Consider the following 22,817-nt stretch of genomic DNA (forward strand, 5'->3'; position numbering starts at 1 on the left):
AATTGAGATGAAACTAAAAAGATAAGTAGAAAAGGAGGGGAAATAATTTAGTAACTGAAAGATAGAATAACAAGGTTCGCAGAAAAAGAATACTTAAACTAAAGATTTAAATTAATGAATGACGTGAATGCTTGTTTTTAAGTCACTGTGACCGATTTTGCGTCATATAACTCAACATTACTGTGTTCAGAGTTATAGCATTTAAGAGTTAAAGTTTAGTATATGAGCTACAAAACTAGTGTACTATAAGAAAGTATTTGCTAATATTACAACAATCACTATTTGATGTAATTCTCAGCATCTACATTTTAATAACGAGTTTTACAACTTATAATGTATGATAATGCAACGAAGACATGGAAAAGAAATCCATAAACATCTTAATTTAAAATATGCGGTATTATTTACAGCAACATATACACAGCAGAACAATGTGATAATTCCTGATGATGCTACAATTATATCTATCACTTCTAGTACAATAATCTCATCATTCAAATAAGGTCTAAATGGAAAAGATTTCGTAAATAACAGTAGAAAATTAGCATTCAGGAAATTGGTACAAATCTATCATAAGTGAATAAATAATAATTTTAAATGTTAGTCAATAGTTTTAGTTTACGTAGTATGTGACTAGAAGTAGAACCAAGACCACGAATTTTTTATTTGAGACTAGTTAGTCAATATGTAAATGAGTAATTGTCACCAACACTGTATCCACTTGATACTTATTCATACAAAGGAACAGTCTACATACATACCATCAATCTCTAAAACTTAGGTAATCTTAAGTTGACCTATTACATCTGTATTAGACTATTTCGAATGTTTCTCGAGAATTATTGACAGCAACTTATAGTTATTGTGTCAGATTATTTCAAAATACGTCTGTTAATGTAGTATAAAAGATTTTAAATGTATTAAATCATCACCAATACGAAGAAAAGCAACTAACTACACCAATAAAAATCTAAACTTCTCAATCTGTACGAAAACAGTTGAGTGAAAGTGTTGCGAGAAACTTCATACCATTTAAACTACGCTATTTTGTTTATGAAATAGGCAGATCTTTGTCAAATAGAGATGATGATTTTATTACATTAAGATATCAATGTATTACATATGGCAACAATCAGACCTTATGTTTTAGAAACAATTTAAACGTTGATCAACTGTTTTATGCATAAAAACTTTATAACATGAACATGGGAAAAGTATACCTATTTGTATATATTTAGTTTTTTGTACATCTTATCCTTATTATTCAATGTTGTAAAATATAAAACGTATTAGGAAGGAGTACAAATGTAACTCCGAATTTTGTTTGTATTATTAGTTAACTCAGCTAAAATTATAAGTAATTGTAAACTGTTTACAAGGATTTAGTCAGTGATTATTTATGTCAACTACTACTGTTTAGTTCATTGTTTTCAAATTTAACTATTGGTCTATAATTCAAGTATTTAGATTCAGCTGTCCATCACTGGTTGGATCAGTTATAGATTTATTAAGAATCCATACTAAAATATTTATCTATAGTCTTGTCCTTTTTCCCTACGTCAAATAATTGCTGTCTTTTTTCAGATATACAACAATAAACAGACTGTTTTTCCGCAGTTAAAACAAGTGGGCATTGCAGTGTTTCAAGGCAACATCCATTACACAGTAGTCAGCAATCATGAGATTCGTATTTTAAACTGCAAATACATCACCTAGAAATATAACGGCGAGACTATAATTTATAGACGAACCAATCAGATTTACGATAACAGGTCTTGAATTTTGGCGCGAAATTCATATATCCATTTGGTTAAACAGAGTTTTGGCATTATAACTGACATCAGTTCGTGATGAAAACCCTATATCTGATTCCTAACCCTAACCATCAACTGTAAATATTAATCCTAATTCCTCATGCTGATTTATAACCTTCATTTAGCAGCAGTATGTAGGTGGACACTCTCAAGGTCTTAGAGTCGCTCAGTCGTCCATAAATTATAGTCTCACCGTTTGTTCTACTTCATTGCCCGATCATGACTTTACTTTTGTAGAAAACGTGTTCTTTGATAACGACATAACATTAGCCGTAAAGTATTTGGACTGTTTCAAAATATTTATTCATTTATTTCGTTACAAAATATAGGTGAAGTAAATACTACCAACTAAACGAATAAGCATAATTTCCATCGTCCAGTTACAAATGTAAATCCACAACCTACATTTATTTGATAAATTTCAAGTCTATACACTCAGCCATATAAATAAGACTTTTTGAAAATCACTGTATTAAATTGAAAAAAAATTTCCGTAGTTTATTGAAATTAGTCACATTTTCAAGTTTATAGAAACAATTTCAATATAATTAATCTTAAATCCGAAAAACCAAATTAATAAAAGTTCTATATTGTTAAACATTCACCAAATTTTTTAAATCATGATTTTATTAACTTATCATTAGTTTTTGAAATTCCTATGGGATTGCATCTTCTAATGTTGTTTCACTGTCCTGTGGATTAAACCTTTAGGTCAAAGGCTCAGGGTATGGCTCCCCAAAAAAATCCACCTACTTCGGTTTGGACGCCTAGGCAATATCCGATACAAATCATGTGGTTTATGTGGGGCATATATATTTGGTGCCTCCTGGTACCAATGTTTATGTGTTTAAATAAATAAATAATAAAATGCATTAATTAGTTGTGTTGATTGTAGGATGACAAGTTATATGGCAATTGATCGATTTGTAAAATTTTCGTTGCAAATCATCATGTGAAGAACCAACAAAAATGAAGGACCACTTCATTACTATTTCATCTTAGTAGGATACTTCATAATAGAATTCACTAAAGATCACATCAGGAATCAAACTCAGCACAACAGCTGAGTTACATTCGAAACATGTAGTTAACATTGAATGGTTCATATTACTAATCTCAGTCAGCTCTTCATGATGAGCTATTATCGTTCATTGACACTTTTAGTAACTGTCTTTATATTCCCAGCATGAATGAACTCCGCTGATCACGAGATTTCTCTGGGAATTTAATAATTACTAGATTCAGTATTAAACAATCCTTAAGTTAATCATTGATAAACGTTTATGTAGCGCATTTATCATTCTCTCGAGCAAGTACTTCCCTTTGAAATATCTGCTTACAATAACCACTAACAACTATTAATGTATACTTAAATGACAAAAATATTTCCATCATGCAAACATAATATTTACTTTTTAGTATTTATTCATATTAAATTACTTGTCTGTATTTGTTTTCGTAAAGTTATTTTTTATGATACCATATTGACGATTGTTTTACTGTTTTTAGTATTATTTACTTACTAGTTGTTAATTGTTTTAATAAAAATTAATTAAATACATTTATTGACATAGGTTTACATAAGAAAATAAAGTAAATATATCACTAAATGAGTACTTGTTTTATAAGTCTATAAAAAGTAAGTGAATATAATTCGCTCTTATTAAGATGATCAAAGTCTATTCATTCTTAAATACTGTTGATACTCGACAATGTACGCGTACAATTATACATGCAACTAGAAAGATGCAATCAAGAAGCAATATAAATCTAGGGGTTGATAAATATTATGACACCGTTATTACAGACTATCATGAATTTATCTTTCCAACTAAATCGACCAAAACAGTTAGAACGTTATGATAAGAAAAACACATATCCACTGTAGTTTAATTTAAGGTAACATTTTTACAATCACTGAAGTGAAATGGTTATGTAATACCGAAGGTTGATTGAAGTAAGACTTCAACACCAATGGAGGCTAATTACGTGGTCTAGAGGTTATGCGTCTGCATGCAAGATCGAACATTATGGGTTTACCACCTGAACACAGGGTTATCAACGCGCACCGCTGAGGAATCCGATACTAGGACGAAACAGCCATCTGGTACTTTCAGATTTTCAATGATTGCCTAACTTAGGTCAGTTCGTATTTCTAAAATATATGTATGGAATCAGTTTTACACACAGTGATAGATTCAAAACAAATAAACCGAATAACAAAATGAATAAATTTTAATTGAATAACGTGAATAATATGTAAACTCTATTCGAAATTAGGAACATTAGTTTTATCCTATCATAGATTTTTGGGGTTGAACTCTAACCAGTGACTTGTGCACATCCTCAAATGATTCGATATAGCCTTTTTCATAGTATTGTAGTTATCAGCAAAATCGTGGATTAAATCTTAACAATACGAAAATAAAATCATTTACAAATCATAAATATTATCTCAGTTGAACATATTATTGGCTATCAGAAATCAACAGCCTAAAAATAAGGTTTTTCTATTTGAAGTAATAAATGATGATTTCAAAGGTAATTATGAATATCAACATTAGAATATAAGGTTGTCATTAGTGGTCTTTAACAGTTCCATTAACCAATCATTATTATTCTATAATGCAATTTCATCATAGAAACACCAATAAATAAATTTAAAAATGTGGCAATAACTTTGTATTTTTTAAGTGTCATAACTAAGTAATGTTTTATCTCTCTTACTTAGAACATTCTAAGTAGAAGATTTTGAGAAACTCAAGGTATAATCTAAAAGTAAGGTTACTTTTAATATAAAGAAGAGTATGCAAAAATATGTTGGTACCAGAGAATATACGAGAAGATACAAAACTCGAAAGCGACAAGTTAGTAATTAAAGCACTTGGTTTCTTAACAGTTGGTTACAACCTCGAGCACATTACAGTAACATCAATACCTCTTATCTTAAAAGCATAGATCAAAATAACGCATACTGGTTTTACTTGATATGGAAGTTATATAAATTATTATTTAATTAGATTCAAGCAACTCAAATTTCGTGTTATTCACTGACAAACCGTTTACGAAGATTTGAGAGTAATTTCATAAAAAATGAAATTTTTAAGAAAAGATCTATAATTGAAATTGAATACACTTGATACCAATGTACTCCGCATATATAATATGTAACATTATTATTAGTAGTAATAATAATGATAATAATAAATGACATTGTAAAATGATGAGATAATCTTTGTAAGTAAAATGTATTTGCATATTCACAGAGAATGAATTTGAAGCAAATCCAACGTTTCACTTTTCAGTCAGCTACAACGTACGACCAAGCACATATATGCATCGGTACAAGTTGCCATACCGCATTAGCACAACGAGATGAACACCGGATTCATAGAAGTAGTTAATTCAATAGCGCTAATATAAAAGAAAGATTTCATAAAAGGATATAGTCCGGGAAGATAGAATTAATTTGTAGAAAGAAAGATATGAAGCGATTTTAATCTCATAGTTTAAAAGAAGACAAAAAGTGTATACACCGACGCCATAGTGGTCGATTCAGAGCCATGTCACCTAAAGTCTCCAACCATACGATAGTCACGCTGGCTCCAACTACCTAAATGGCTAAGACTAGAAGTTATTGACTTCAAGAACTGATGCCGCGTTTTGGTTTGGCCGCCCCTAACTTTCTTCGAACAATCACCAAAACTAGTCAGCATTGCGCGTCGTGGTAATCGGTGTTCAGGCATACCTCAGAATTGCATAAACCCTGTGAAGGCTTTTTAGTCGAACACTACTAGTCGAGTCAGAGCTTATGGCGAACTGTCATCTGCTTATGCAACCTCAAGTGGTGTCCGTCAAGGCTGTCCACTTTCTCCATTTTTGTTTAACTTCATCATAGACCTATTGATGGAAATAATATTCTCGTCGACTGAATTCTCGGGTATTGATCTCCTACCAGGAGGTACACTTATCGACTTTGAATACGCAGATGATATAGTCCTGTTTGATGAAGACGCTAATACAATGCAGAGTCTTTTGGTAGCACCAAGCAACAACATCAGAATGCTTGGAATACGCTTCTCTCCCTCTAAATGTAAGTTGTTGCTTAAAGACTGGTCTGGGTCAACACCTGAACTAAGGATAGGGAGTGAAGTAGTCGAACGCGTAAGCAGATGTGTGCCCATATTAGAGCATGGTCGGAGTCCAAGCAGATGTTCCAGAATGAGCTACAAGCTTCTATCGACCCTCGCCAAAAATGACTGATGGCAATACGGTCTATTTGAGCACATCGTTGGTTTGATGCAGGCGGTCGCCATATTAGACGATGTCTTTCCTTATGCTTGAGATTAGTGTTTGCTAAAAACAAACGATTATCTGAGCAGTTGCGGCAGACGATCATCATTATCTGTTCGCTGAGCCGAAATACTAAAATACCCACCTAAATCTCTTTCCGTATGGTTTAAGCTACCTAACAGGGCAGAAACAACGAATAGACGACGTTTGTCCCTATCCTTCCGAGTTCTTACGAAGCCGTTTAGCCGAACAGCACATAGACGACTGTTAACGGGGATCCACTCTAATACTGTTTGTTCTGCCCTCGTACATAGCACTATGACTACACCTGCCAGTTCACGAGAACGAGCCATCGCGTGACCAGATACACGGAAAGTGTATCTCGTCGGCTCTCCGTTTTGGCGAGGTGAGGTCAAGTGGATAACCACACTAAGATCCTGTATGCGTGTTTCGGAGACACAGCATACATCAATTGTACCAGTTTCTAGAGTCTCATCCAAGTAGGTTTGCTGACCGATTTGACATAGGGAGCATACGTTGAAGGCTCCAATGCGTAGTTTGGAACGAGGTTTCAGTAGACTTGGGACGGTGTTTTGCGCAATAGAATCGTTGGCTATGGTGACACTTGGGGAGGAAGCCACGAGGGGAAGTTTAGTGTTGAAGGTCGATGTAGGAGGAATAATAGGAATTGAGAAGGGAGGTTGATTATGAATACAGTGGTCTTGAGTGCTGTTAGAGGTATGAGGGCGGTTATTACTTCCCGGTCGCTCACATCGTGGAAGGATTTTCCTGGAGGTACCTGAAAAGTAAATTGGGTCAGAGGTGGTCTAAGTGATCTTAGAGCATGACCGCAGTGCCCAAGGGACAACTGCTTGAGATCGACCACAGACGACCTTTTTGTGAGTACTTTTCGTGTTAGTTCCGTACTTGTTAGGACCTTAAACCAGAGATGGGAATCCGTTGGATAAAGTAAGGTGTGGTGTTTTAGAACCAACATTTTACAAATACACTCTTCCTCCTTAATTTCTTACACCAACTAGACGCCAAATATTGTGAAACTATTCGTACAAAGTTAATCGAAAGTTCTCACAAATATTTGTAGGTAATTGGTTTTTTGTCTATAGGAAATTCAAATGTTCGTTGTAGTTGGAAGAGTGCTAGCTTATGATAAACATGATGTTATCGTAGAAATGATGGATAGTTTTCTCATACTTTATATTATCAAACTATAAAAAATTAGTTAAATTATTTATTCACCCATAAATATGTGTCACGAGTTAACCTGTCAGATATTAATTACGAACAATTATAATAATTTTTCTGTCACATAATACAGATACACATTCGTCCTCATATATATTTTTAATTAAATTAATAATAGTTACCATTACCTATCACAGCACCGATTGTAATAGTAAAGTGTAACATAAATTCAAATTGATATGAGACTTGTGTCAAAATTGTAAAATTAGAGCAAATCAACTAAATAAATGAAAATATAAATAAATGTGGATGTTGTATTATATTTAATATCAATTAATTGGAGACAAGAGAAAGTCATGGATGTAGGTTAAACTTTGTTAAGTATCATATATTCCATCACGAGAACTAGAATCCTAAATATAACATCAGTTTACACAATACTATGATTAAACTTTGCTGTGTAATGTTAACTAGTACGGAATCTATGTCAAACAAGAACTTCTATCGACTACATTCAATTAACCAACTAATTAGAATCTAAAAAGTATAACTAAAAAAAAACCACTAGTTGAATAGTAAATAGGTGTATAAGGTTTTAATTTTGTAGTTTGCAAATCCACTCAGTCAGATAGTCAAAAAATATCTAACATATTTTGTTGTTTATTTTTTGAAGATTTTTATTGTATCAATTTTTAAAAAAGGTAATTTTCTATATATATCTTTAAATTTCTTAACTTATATAAGGTTAGGTAACCATTGTGACTTTAGTTACAGAATGTGTTTATCAACATAATGAGCGATTGTGATAGTATCAAAATACTCTATAAGCGATTTTACTTCATAAATGAACAAAACTAGTTTCAGGTTAAAATTGACTTATCTTAAATCTATCGATTATTTTTCTTTTAATCTGTACAAATATATCATAGTGTTTAGGTATATTTAGTTGATACTTTGTTTGCTTTATTAAACTATATTATGTATAGAAATCACAATAAAGCAAAGTGTCAGTTGATGTTTCACTAAGAGAAAAAAAAAGAACGAGCACTAAATAAATATTTCATCATAGAATGGAAGCTTTCAGCTGTGTAAATTCACGATGGCACCAAAAGTTAAAATTAAGATCCATTTAAGCTTTATAGATTAGAAAGTCAAGACTTCATATTTCCAATTTTAATTAATTCTTCATGCAACATAAAAATCTCTTTTAGCAGGGTTGTTAATAGAATACAGTTTTAAAGAACTCAAACAAAACAAAACAACTATTCAATGATACCTAGTTTTTTAACTGTATTTATCAACTGATTAAATTCTGTGATGAATATCAACGAAAAAATTTTTTTAAATAAAAATACACAATATGTACCATTGTTCGTTTACAGTTATTTCTATGTTAACTAAATAAAATCATAACAATAAATAAACTATTCGATTGATAATTATTTAGTTATGAACTTTGTGTCATTCGAAATGAAAAAATAAATAAATAAATCTAAGCATAAATTTTAAAAATCTGTATCATATTTATTTTCAGATAGTACAATATCACTACATTCTAACATTGAGATAATTTTATATTAATTACTACACAGTAGCCATGGTAATTGACCAGTTGTAAATGCTTATATAGTTCTTTGTTATATGTAAGTTGATCAGTGGGCAACATATTATGGTGATCATACCTCTAGCCTAATGACTCGGTAATAATTGCTGGGATTAATCATTAACGATATTGTAATTCAAGATGAATAAATAAAAAAAATCTGTTCAATATGATTAAAGAATTATGAATGTCAACAATCGATTTTTTCTTGTCTCTAGGTAAGGTCAAATCGTGATAAATCCTAGAATTCAAACTACTATGCTCTCATGGAAAACACTTATCAATTACTCGCTTGTTGATTAACATCTAAATGAATTCGAAAATTTTAGGTAAAGAATTATACACAATCTAAATATGTAATGTAACATTGGTGTAAAGTATTCCATTTCAATTACGCTATTTAATTTGGTTATTTGAACATAAAGAAGCTTCCTCCACTAAAGGTTAAGTGCACTTCATAAGTAATCATTCAATCAGGCGATAAGTTGACGTCATAAACAGTGCGTCTTTATGATCAATATATAAATAGAATTACTTCAATCACTGCTTCACGAATACGTCTTCCAGACATTGTGGTAAATTCACCAGGTAAGGCAACAATTAAAAGAGATCCAATCGATACAATTTGAGTTTCAACAATAGACGGTTGCCAAGGATAAGGAGTATTCATCTACAAAGCATAATAAAAAAGTTCAATTGTAAATTTCACAAGGTCTAGGAACATAGTTTACAGGGTAAACAGATTTTAATATGTAGTATATTAATATGTTGATGTTTAGAGAGACAAAAAAGTAATTTCAAGATAGCATTTCGAAATTCTAATACTATTATTATCACTATTATTACTACTATTTTTATTAAAGCTTATACGTCAGAAACGTCAACAACCTTAGAGTGACTTTCATAAATTCAAACAATTAAAATCTTTTTCAACAGTACTGAAATGCGTTCAAACCAACAGTTTATTCATCTTGGCAGAGTAAAAAACTTATTGCTATAATTCATATAATATAATTCCTTTACAAATACTGATGACTTAATATAAAAAATGAGTTAAGAAATCTTGTAGCATTTTGTGTAGACTACGCTACAAAGCGTCTAACTTTCACAAATTAACCAAACATTTAGCCTTGTTCTTATCTTCTAATAATAGGAAGAGACGCTGGAAGTGGATAGGATATACAATACGAAAATCACCAAACTGCATCACGAGATGAGCCCTAACTCGGAATCCTGAAGGGAAACTGAGAAGAAGAAAAAGAAGAAGACGAAGAAGAGGAGGAAGAAGAAGGCTAAATAACACACTTTGCTAGGAATCGAAATCAGATATCTGAAGAGTGAATGGAAACTAGAAACAACTGAAAAGGACAGTGTTGTATGGAGAATGCCGATGGGTGGCTTTTGCACCTTCACGATGAGTAACAGGCGTAAGTAAGTAAGTAAGTAATATAAGATTTCACAAACAATTCACTTACTTCACCGGTAGCAAGAAGAACTGGTTTTGGAGCTTGGCACTTAATCAATTTTTCACTTGGTGTTTTAATAAAATTTCGAACAATCCGCCAAAATAAACTACCATGTGTAATACCTTTTGAAACAGTTAGTAAAAGATTTTTAAATTATAAGTATATTAGAGATACCTTGAATAAAATCAAAATCTCCTGGACCATCAGTTGTACCAGCAGCAAAACTAAAACCCATGGCTGGTTCACATGTATGACCTGAATAATTCTTTAAATTGATTAAATATGTTTAAATTACTATAAGATCGACAGCTTACTTTATAATTTAAACTTATATTTGTCATGTCAATAAATTGATGAATAAAGTTAATAGGTCCATTTATCTCAGTAGTAGCATTATTAAACAATAACTGAACGAAGGAAAGAATACGGTAAAACATAGAAAGTAATTATTTTAACAAACCCATGCTTTTTCAAATTGCTTGTATGCAATTAGTTTTGTACTTTCAAACATATCTGAACCAGGACCGTATGCAATACAATTTTGTGCCTAAATTAAATTAATTATAATTCTTGTTTATTATTGATTGGCTTACACGACCACCACAACTACTATGCACAAAATCACATGGTAAACCAGTGTCAATACAACGTGGACCAGCAGTATTTGGTGAAACATCACCTTCATTAGCTTGAGCGAATGCAGCAACAAATGGACCCTTTTGAAATATATAAATCAATAAGAAAAGCAATAAAAGGAAATAAACTAGAGAAGTTATTTTTATGAAAATCAATTTATAAATTACAGTTATAAAATAGAACAGTCAGATTGTTGTACTTTTATTTTTAGCTTGGTTGTGATTGTCAACAATACTGTGAACTAACACCTTATAAAATCAACCTTCCTAACAGTACTGGAAATAAATTTGTCTGTTATCATGTTGTTTATATCAAATATGTATAATGGTAGATGTATTCAATGATGATGGCTACTTGCATTAAACAATGATATTATTATTCAAATATTTTATATTTAATACATTAACTTAATAAATCTTAGGAAAATGTACATAACATTTTGTGATTTGATAAACATAAATCAACCGATAACATTGGTAAGTGTTTGGTTACACCATATGTTTTTCCTTTGAATAAATATAGTCAATGAAAGTTAATCTTCAAAATAATTATATAAAGACGTAACAGTATAATATATGAAAAACTACAATTTTGTAGAAAATCAGGTAAATATTATACATCAGCATAGGGCTGTGAAGATTGTTGAGTTTTAATTGATATCATAAATTAGATTGGTTGAAGTTAGACATTAACAACGTCGAATATCGGTTAAGTGTTCGCGCTCGAGATCAAAGGTCCTGGGCTCGAGCCCCGCATGTGGGATCGTTGATACGCACTACTGAAGAGTTCAATACTAGGATGAAATGGGTATCCAGTGCTTTCAGGTTTTCAATGGTAATCTAACATTGATCGGTTCATGATCTCAAATTTAAAATAGGTTATATAGGTAATTATAGGGTAATGAAATTCTAAAAAATTGAATTATTTACTATCCTTTTTTGTGCTGAAAAAGGTTTTTGGAATTATTTGATAACTGGAAGTAATTGTGAGGAATTATTACTTGATAAGCGTTCTATGTTTGTTGACAATAAATAGTAGGATACATCGGTAGATCTAATGGAAACTACTCTCCATTAGAGAATCTGAACCTACCTAATCAGATAAGTTGATTTAACATCATCGTATTTAATATTTAATGGATTGTCTGTATTTAATGAAATTATTTACACTCAGCAGTTACTTATCGATATCAATATGATCAATCTAAAGAAGAGTTATTAGCAGAATTTGTTCTCTTCATTATGGTTCATATTATATATGAGGATTCTTGAGAATAGGCCGACGATAGCGTTACATGCGTCATAAACAGGGCACAAGATCAACCCTGAAGGTACCAAAATACTTCAGAAAGGTTTTGTCACACATAAAGAAAACTCGACAGCAGAAGCGCTGTATATATGGACTAATACAAACAGCCTGAACAGAAAGGATGGTATTCAACTTGCAACTAATTAGCAGTTGTCCATTGAAAAGCAATTGGACCCTTTCTCTATCCAACCTGATTATTTCACATGTATCGTTATTCTGAAAAAAAATTAATCTGGGATATTTTAGCAATACAATTATGTATTCGATGATTCCTATTTTACATGCGCATCGACGATTCAAAGACGATTTCAACATTCAACTTGCGCTTTTGTTTTTATTTTCACTTCATATAAGAGTAAATTATACCTAGTATCAACTATTAATAACTCAATCTTACACATACACACAAATTTCATTCATTCATTTATTTTTACATTGTGAACGTTTCACATGACTGACCTAAGTTATCCGCCAAACTGAAATCAACATCTAAATATGAGTGGATAAGCATAGTAAAAATTTCATTTGATCACTGAATACTATATATTTCATTGCTAATTTTGATTTTAATTATTACCCTAAAGAAGTTTAGACAAGTTTGCTGGACGAAACGATGTAATTATTTAAATTCCAATCATTGAGATTATTTCAAATACAATTTCCACATATGTCTTCATCTGATTTTTTTGTAAATGAATTCAGATATTTTGAGTAATTGTAAAATAAATGAAAAACAAAAATTCACTTGACAACTTAATCAGCTGAATAAGAGAGAGATAAATTATCTAATTTTTTTCAAAATTTAAACTAAAAACATTATATTCTCTTTAAAATTAAAAAAACAAATAAATAAAGACTTGATATGACTAGGGTTTCCTGGGTTCGGTCTATAGTACTATCATGATTTAATACAGTCGAAATTTTATACAAGAATCAAGTGGTTATCCAATGATTCTCAGTTTTTAGTAGTTATCTATCTAGGAATAGTTTATAATGCGAACAATGAAATTATAAATATCAGATTATCAGAAAACTTAAGGAAACACAGCTACCTTGTGTGAAAACAGTTTACTTTATTGTAAAAGTTTAAAGTTACTCAAATTATTTTATTGAAAAATATTGCAGAAAAAATTATACTACTAGTTAAGAAAAATATTTACTAACTTGTTAAAATAAAAATTAATATGAATAATAGTTTATTTAATATTATTTAATGGAAAATATTTAGACAGAAAAACAATCACCATGGAAATGACTAACTTTTCCTAACATTTGGTTATGATTCATTTTTTGTTCAAATAAAATTGATGCTAATCCTTTATTATCACTGCTAACTAAAGTATTCGTAGAATTCATACTGACTGGATGTACAGCAAACCAATTGATCATTCCGATTGGTGTATTATACATTGTAACAAATTTTAATAAAATCATATTTTTATCTATATTTTCATCATACCTACAAGAAAATGTTTTTTTTTACAAAAAAAGATCAAAAAATAGTCTAAAAATACATTCTTGTAATAATGCGTCAAAGTGAAATGTAAAACATGTGTTTCCTTTTATTTTCAGACTTCTTATACAGAACCAATGATATCCAAGAGTTAATACACATGATGGACAGAGTATCAAGGTACCCGGTTCAAAGTTTATAAACCAAGACAGAGACTGATTATCTCAGCTCTTAATAATAACAAACGTTTAGAAATTAAAATAATCTATAACCGAAAGAATAAATAACTGAATGATTCAACGTAGTTTTATTTATAACTGCTATCTTGACATGGTGGGTGAGTTTCTCTATTATGATGACCCAGTTGAGCTGTATTGACTGGTATGTTTGTTTTTTTAGACTCTATCACAACATCCAGGTCGGTTGGGGAGTGATATCACCGAAAATAACAAAATTGTGATCGAACGGTGAATTCGTACTGTCAACTGTATTTAAATGTGACATCAATTAGCTGTTACGCCCAAGCCAAACAATATATTTCAAGATGCTATCTTCCAAAGATGGAAAGAATTTATAAGAGGTGAGCCCTGAAAATACAATGCCTCACCTTGTCCTAAGGATTTAATTTGCCGATGTTTTAATTGTAAAGTTAACATATCCGAAACTATGCGAAAATAATTATGTATGACCAGACTCAAGAAGTTGTTAACTTCCCAAGTTACCACAAACACTATCAATCGAGTTTTTTTTACAGACACCTCAAGAAGTATCTTTTTATTGTGTGACCAACCAAAAACTGAAAACAGTACTTGAAATCATCTCAGTAAAGTATGTTCTCACTATGAAAAATCAATCTGAGTTAGAGATGACGAGTAATATATATAAGATATCTGTAGACATTAAAATAAGAAGTTGTAATAGGTTGATTAGTAACTGATTTTGTATTCAGTCTGAGAAACAATTTTGATTTCATTATAAACAAAACTTATGTACAAATTATGAATTAATTATGTTAAAAATTATCATAGAATTTGTTTTTACATTTAAAAAAAATAAATATCTTCAATATATTGACAAAATTTAATACCATGCGATTGGTTCCCTTTATGAATTCAAATAGAGCAAGAACAAATATTGATGCAGAATAGTATAAATTCATACTATTCTGCATCAATGTTTGTTCTTGCTCTATTTAAAATTTAATACATCAATTAAAATATGTTTTATAAACAAAAAATAAATAAAATATTTATTCTGAAAACGACATATTACTGATTTACTAATATTCAAGAAAATATGACCATTAATATGATACATTTTAGACTATATTATCTTTGGTTTCTAATGATTATCTAAGAATATTATAAGAATTCTAAACGAAGACATTTTATGTTGAATTGCAAATCAAACAAACAAATGGTAACATAAAATAAATCAATATCAGGACTTAATATGTCAATAGCAAATTATTGCTTTTTTTCCTTTTACTGTTATTTTGGTTAATATTATCAGTTAGTTAATATGTGGATAACATAAGTTTTAAAGATCATATGTGATATACGTTTAACAATTTCACCGGTCAGTGAAACTTACATCAATAGAATGTATTGTATAATTCCAAAATTATTCACCTACAGTACTTTCTGATATTTAATAAAAGAATTGAGTTAATATAAAGTGTAAATTGAAATAAAATAATTTGTTTAACATTATACTAACTATCGAAATTTCTTTTTTATTAGCCCTCAAATGCCCTGATACGGCCGAGAGTGGTGAGAGTCCGCTCTCCCTCGAAAAATGTTCTCACATGGCCACGCGTATATAGCTTCTGTCAGAGAAGTCCTACTCACCACCTGCTCGCACCACGGGTGTTGTTTACAAAATTGAGAGGACGAAAAGTGAGTGTCCGGCGCTTTAACCGGGTTGGTGGACGCGGAAAGTTCACCTAGGGGATTCGAAAAACCCTGATTCCAAACCAATGGTACACATGGGCTTCAGTATCCTGATGGAACAAATGGCGTATGAACCAATTATTGGTCACCAGCTACCACGAGACTGAATCTCTTTACGTCACTCCACTGCCTTGTGGATCAGACCTTTAGGTCAAAGGCTCCGGGTGTGGCCCCTTAAGAAAACCACCTGCTTCGGTTTGGGCACCCGGGCAGTATAACAGCCCTCACGTAAATCAAATGAGATTTGTGTGGCGCACATGTATCTGGTGCCCTCTTGTGTTCAAATAAATAAATAATAAATCTTTTTTATTACATCTAATAAACGTAGTTATTCAACGCTTTCATTGAAAATTTAAAAGTGTTTTACTGGTTTCCTATTCTTTTTCTAATAACTATATCAACTAAACTGAAATAATAAAAGAAATATATCACACTTAATAGAAATGATAATTATTAGTCATTAGTTATTAATTTTTTTATTATTTACAAATAATCTTTACTCATAAAATGTTAGATGTTATTAAATGAGATCATCATTAACTAGGATATGAAAACCTTTCAATGATATGTCACAAAATGAGTTGAAATAAAATAAATATACTACTCAATATTTTATATTACGGAAAATCTCATTATTATTATTGCTTCATTAACTGTAACTTTTACAATTGAATAAAAGCGACTTTAATATTCGATGTTTAAAAAATGATAAGAAGAAGACCGCTTCCTTTTCTTAGAAGTGTTTATGCATGTTCTTTCTTGAATGATATAAGAAATTGATATATTCATCATAGATTATCTATACTCTATGATAGAAATAAAAATCAATTAACATTTTTTAGACGCTATTATTGCCGTTTATTCATTTCGCATTAATTTAATATGTTATCAATATGGGGGTTTGTGGAGACTGTAGTATTTTCACAGTTAAAATCACGAATTGATCTAACTTAGACCATTATCGATAACCTGAAAGCATTGGATCGTGTTTTTGGTCCTAGTATGAGACTCCTCAAAAGTGCGTGTTGAAGATCTCGCATGCGAACAGGCCATCCAATGCTTATAGATTTTCAATGGTGATCTAACTTAGGTCGAATCGTGATTTTTCAATGTCTCAAAATATTAAATTCAAATTACTTGGAATTGATCGTTCACAAAGTAATTATACTGTATCAGTATTTCGTTGCATAAACCTATTATGATTTAATAAGTGGCTTCACTGTCGCTTCATCTAGCAAAGCTTAAACTGGTGAATAACATTACCTACTCCGACATATAAAAGTGTTGGTAAGATCTAAATAAGTTAACCTTCACATTGTAAGCTACGTAAACTGATTGATTCTATGGAGATGATATGTTCTGCACGTAAGCTTATGTAGATAATGACAATCTAAACAAGCCACCTTGTTTAGTTTAAGTGTTTATCGACAGTTACCTGAAAGATAGATTTGTAACAATAACGAAGATAAGTCACACACAAACGGACAAAGATATATCATTGAATCAATAAAAATATTATTAGGGTTTTTATTTCCCAATATTCTTCCTAAAAATTGACATTCCGTTCCGCTAGCCTTCAGTGGTGATCAAACTCTGTAAATTACAAAATATGATATGTTTACTTATCCAGCCAATCAGATTATGATATAGTTCGGTCGATAGTTAATAACTAAAATCGAAAGAGAGAAGATTCTAACTGACCTAGTTATTTTGTTTATTATGATTAATTAAAATTATAGTACCAAGTCTAGCCCAATTATAATGAATGCAACGCATGGCTAACTAATGGAGTCTAGTCATAAACGAGAACCCGTTACACACTATAAAAGTAATGGAAACTCACCGAGCTTGTTCTTCTACTGGATTCTTTAAATAAGCCGCTGGACTACGATTGATACTAGCATTATGTAAATCTCCTTCAGCTTTTAATATTTTTCCTTCTTTCATATTAGAATAAGCTAAATCAATACTCTGAAAAAAAATCCACCCGAATAAAATGTAAATACAGGCCACAAATTTCAATTGCTTTAGTTTAAAATTGCATTACATCAAATAAACAAGTAAATAAAAGTTTTCATAATATAATTTTAAAAATAATATCTTCATTTTGCTAGATTTGAGTTGTGGTCGCTAGTATTGGAACCCAGAAAGAGAATTTCGTTCTATTTGGGATGAAACTAATGACCATGATAGCGATCTCACAAGTAGGGTCAGATGTATTTTAATGTTTCTAGGCCTTATATTGGGCCTTATTTCGACAATATAGTTAAGGTCACAGATGACTACAACTATGATTCTGATTCTAATGTCTCACTGGGTACATGATACAGCCGACATGGAACTTATTGGGAAATGATTTTACTAAACACGATAATAAATCAACGATTCTCCTTATGATTTATATGTGGATTCAACATATTTCTGAATATTAAAAAACATAAATTTGCAAGTTCATTAATAACAACTGATGTCCAATAAATACTATACACGTTGCTTGAGCAGTGTATGCGGTTGCAAAGTACTTGATTGCGTTGTACACAATCAATGTTGGGTGACATGGCTTAAATCCATTCACTCTTTGCTTTTCCTTAGATCTTGGATTTCAAAACTATACCTTTTTGTTTCGCAAGTTATATTTTCCATGCCTAATGTTTTATTTATCACTGATACCTTTACTACTTTTATTGTTCAAGTATTTTTGTATTGATAATTTCATAGGTTTGAGCTGATATTTCTTAACAACTTAAAACTCTAGTATAATAACATGATGATACAATACAATACAAAAATTACTCAGTCGGTTATGTAAGTGCACATTTATTTCATTTATGTTCATGGGCTCTATCAAACGTGTTACACAAACATAATAATTATGTACATCGATTGACCACTGAGTATCAATCACTGTCATAATGACCTAGTCCTTAGTGCTAATTAAATTACGTTGATTCAGTTGTAACGTGTTTACCAGTCTAAGTGACTTAGAACCATGTGAACTTTGCATGACTACTGGGTGACTGGGAACAATTGTAAGGAACCTCTACATCGAGGTTCTGTGCTAGCTGGTATGTGTTAGTAAAACACACCTGCATTCATAAAAGAAGTAATATTCCCTGTGCGAGTTGAATCCATGGGGAGCATCACTCTCAACGAAACTACAGATATCTCATACTGATGGAAATCAACAAGCACGAAGCCTAACTCTGCCTAGGCTTTTTGACGACCGTCTTCAATCAACTTAAGTAATTATCCTCATCAATTAATTGATAAGACATTATTGTATCAGACGTTTAAAGATAGCTCTTAAAAAGATATTTGTTTGTGAGGCATTTACTCACTGAAGGCAATGATGGACGGTGGCGCAATATCTTGGATTGGTTGAAGTTAGACATTAACACCGTTAGATGCTGGCTCAGTGGTCTACAGGTTAAGCGTTTGCGCGCGAGATCGAAAGTCCTGAATTTGAGTCTCGCGTGTGGGATCGTGGATGCGCACTGCTGAGTCCCATACTAGAACGAAACGACCGTCCATTGCTTACAGATTGACAATGGTGGTCTGGCTTTAATCGGCTCACGAGTTCAACTATTAACTTACTACAATCTCCACAACCCCCTACATATGATTAAAGATAAAAGTATTTTTTATATACCTTAACAATTCCTTCAACTAATGGTTGAAATGTTTCAGGAACGTATCCAAGAGACGTAAATGAATATAGAACATATTGTAAATAACCAGCAGGACCGGAATGAGTATGTGTTGCACTAATTAAAACATTTTGATGTGTAAATAACCCATTATCGTATCGACTTTTTAAATTATCGATGACCTAAAATCGATTTTTTTTGTTTGAGAAAGAGACAAATGATTCATTGAAATGGTTAGAATCAATGTGAAAATAAACGGACAGATTAAAAAGTACGAAATGTAAAAACGATTTTCATCATTAGTGCTAGGTGGGTCCCTTTGGAAAATTAGTGAATACTGAACGGTATTATTATCTTGATTTGAAAATTCAACACAGTGACCCTTCCTTTTACAGAATCGAACTAACACCTAACATATTTTACTTAGAACATGTTTTTAACTTCAATTCACTTGCAGTACATCTGGATCCTTTATTCAATTTTATCGGTGACTTCACTTGTGATTCTATAACTTTCTAGGTTACAGCTTAATCTGGAACTTTTATTCATGATTGAAATTACTAAACCAGAAACTCGAAATAAATAAGTGACGGATTGTGGAGCATAGCATTATTTTAAAAAATAAAGCTCTATAATTTAAGAATGATCTACTACAGATAACATTGTAGTTTTACACATAGTTCAAAAATTGAATACTTAAATGAGCGTTGATAATTAAATAAATGATAATGAACTGATTTGAATATTATTTTTTAATGACAACCTTCCGATAATGGTTTACGATTTCATTGCTATGTTGTATGTAGTGAATGTATTTCGAAAATTGCTCATATTGCAATGTTAGCATTTATAAAGTTTGAAGATTTAAAAAGGATCTATATTTCCGAGAAACCGGTATGGAGTATCTGTTCATTGAGGGAACATACGTCAAAATATTAAGTGATCCAGCCAACAAAGCAATAAATAGTAAGGAAATATGTATTTATTCCAAATGAGAAAAGATCACATCTAAACCTAAAAAAGCACGGTAGAAATAGGTCGATTATATTGGAAATTCCTGGGAGGTCCCAAAACTAATGATATAGAACCTTAAAAATAACTGGACAGTAAACTAGACCAAAAAACTTTTAATTTTTTGTTGTATAGCAACAAGTAAGATACCCTATGGTTTACAGCGCGGAAGGATTCTAGTTAAACAATCAGTGAAAACCAGAGAGATTTGGATGGCTGTCTCGTGCTGGTATGAAACTCTACAGCGGTGTGAACCCATAGTTCCAACAGGCATCCAACCTAGGACTTTCAAGCTGATGGGTGGCCTCTGCACCTTCACGAGGAGTAACAGGCGTAAGTAAGTATCTAGAAGCAGTTCGTGAAGTACAATATGAAATTCAACAATTCTCACAACCTCCTTAAGTTAAAAATGATCTAGATCATTTTCTACAATATTAAGATTATCATAATAATGCCGAAGAAGCATTTTTGCATAATTTTCCAATTATTAAAGCAAAAAGTACAAAATTAATCATTTGAAGAAAGCATACAGGATAGGATTAAGAATACTATGAAAATTAAATTTAAATGAATTTATCTTTCTCATCTTCATTTATCCAAAAAGTGATCCATTGACCGAGAAAATTAACTATATTTTCAATCTAAGTGACCAAACATTCGATAAATTCAAAAGAATAGAATAATGTGAATTCATTTGATTTTGTTAGATTGTCATTATAGTTACTTACAAATGGAAGTACCAATGTAATGAAGAACAATTTTACATTAACAAATTATCTAATCTAAATTTGGTATTTACATAAAACAGATTGTAAATGGTTAACTTATACTTAACGAAATAAAAAACAGTCCAGATTACTCTATTCAAACCATGCTATTCTATAAAAATTAACAAAGGGAATCTAGTTTACTGGTCACCATTGTAAAAATATGTTTTTGACTTAAAATTATTATAATCCATTATTTGAGAGAAATTTTTTACTATAACCGTTTCAAACCAATATAAACAAATGATTTTTTTATAATATTTGGTACATGACTAGTTGTAGAAACTAAGAAATCTTTTTGAATCCTATATAAAACTCACTATCGAAATGTGCTTTCATTCCAGTGTTGATATTTATACTGAAATTTATCTTTAGCATCTTTTGCTTCGAATGCTAACGCGCTGTCTATAAAACTATTATGTCTACTACTTTGTCCTATAGGTTCTAAATATCAACAAAAGGTTCGAAAACAAACTTTTACAATTTCAGCCAAGTTAATCACAATGTATTGATTTCCAATACTTATTATTTTTATAAAATTTATCATATATATAGACATACTTTAATTTTAACGGCTTGTGATACCATACCAGCATCTATTATAACAATGACAATTGGTTGTGAACTAGAATTCTCTTGAATAATAAATGCACGACTAAATAATCTTAAATGAAGTCCATTATCATTTTGTTTCATATTACCATAGCCCATCTAAAAAAAGAAGGTAAATAGAAGAGAAATATTAGTAATAATCACAATAATAATAATGATAATTATAATAATAAATGAAATAGTTTTCAGATATGATAGATGACCCAGTAGCATTTAAATCTACATTGTATTCTTGATTCTGTCGAAGTTATTATGTAAACGAACTATACAATAGATGAAATTATCTTCTAACTTCATACACCTATATTCTCAGAATTTTCATTAAACTCATTAATGATTTTTTTAAATAAATAGTGTCTTCTATTAAAACAAAAACATATTTGATTATAAAAGATTATAAATATAATTCATATTTGATAAAAAGAAAAGAGAGAGAAGTAACAATCACAGAATATGCTTATAAAGTTAAGAGTAATTGATTGTGATCAGTAACAAGTTGATGATTGGATTGTGATAAACTTGTTTTTTTTTAAAAAAAAAGATATAATGATCTAGAAACAAGTGAAAACAAAATGCTAGAAATTCCTCTTTATACGAATATCCAAGGCTATCTTCTTTGTATTACTATCATTATATCATTGAAGAACAATATAATTCGTGATAATTAATTAAGCTTGTATTTTAAGTGAAAAGGAAAATTATTGAAACATTGCTTTTAATATAGTATATCACTCAATATCTATTTTTAATAGCATGGAATTCTCAATCTGCGAATTAGGAAGCACAAATGATTGTGATTTCCTAGTATGGGACTCTTCCGTAGTGTTCATCTACTACTTCGTTAGGGGATCAAAACTAGAAATTTTGGGTTCTGATTTCTATCCAGATCAATGAGTTAACCATAAACTTTGTTCTGTAACTCAATATTGTCATTAAAACAGTGAATTTTTAACGACTGAATGATATCAGTATTTTACTTCTGCCATGACTGTAATGTACATATTCTTCAATTTAAATAAATGATTCATATAAGTAGATGACTGTCCAGGGTC

The 22,817-nt window shown here is 30.8% G+C and overlaps 1 protein-coding gene across 3 annotated transcripts in view; it reads right to left on the reverse strand.

Annotated features, from left to right (window-relative positions):
• The window catches only part of ASAH2_1 (Neutral ceramidase), a 74,444-nt gene that overhangs the window by 47,246 nt on the left and 4,381 nt on the right, over positions 1-22,817 (reverse strand). For 2 of the 3 annotated variants that reach the window (XM_051211757.1, XM_051211758.1), the window contains exons 3-12: positions 21,715-21,864; positions 19,378-19,557; positions 17,572-17,699; positions 13,584-13,782; positions 10,973-11,095; positions 10,840-10,926; positions 10,694-10,786; positions 10,554-10,644; positions 10,389-10,501; positions 9,449-9,583 (exon numbers count right to left, since the gene is read on the reverse strand). In XM_051211757.1, the coding sequence (XP_051071855.1) occupies positions 9,449-9,583; positions 10,389-10,501; positions 10,554-10,644; positions 10,694-10,786; positions 10,840-10,926; positions 10,973-11,095; positions 13,584-13,782; positions 17,572-17,699; positions 19,378-19,557; positions 21,715-21,864 (1,299 nt within the window). The remainder of the gene's footprint in view (positions 1-9,448; positions 9,584-10,388; positions 10,502-10,553; positions 10,645-10,693; positions 10,787-10,839; positions 10,927-10,972; positions 11,096-13,583; positions 13,783-17,571; positions 17,700-19,377; positions 19,558-21,714; positions 21,865-22,817) is intronic. The other variant, XM_051211759.1, reaches the window with a different exon arrangement.

This window comes from Schistosoma haematobium, chromosome ZW (genome assembly GCF_000699445.3).
Source record: "Schistosoma haematobium chromosome ZW, whole genome shotgun sequence".
Lineage (NCBI taxonomy): Eukaryota > Metazoa > Platyhelminthes > Trematoda > Strigeidida > Schistosomatidae > Schistosoma > Schistosoma haematobium.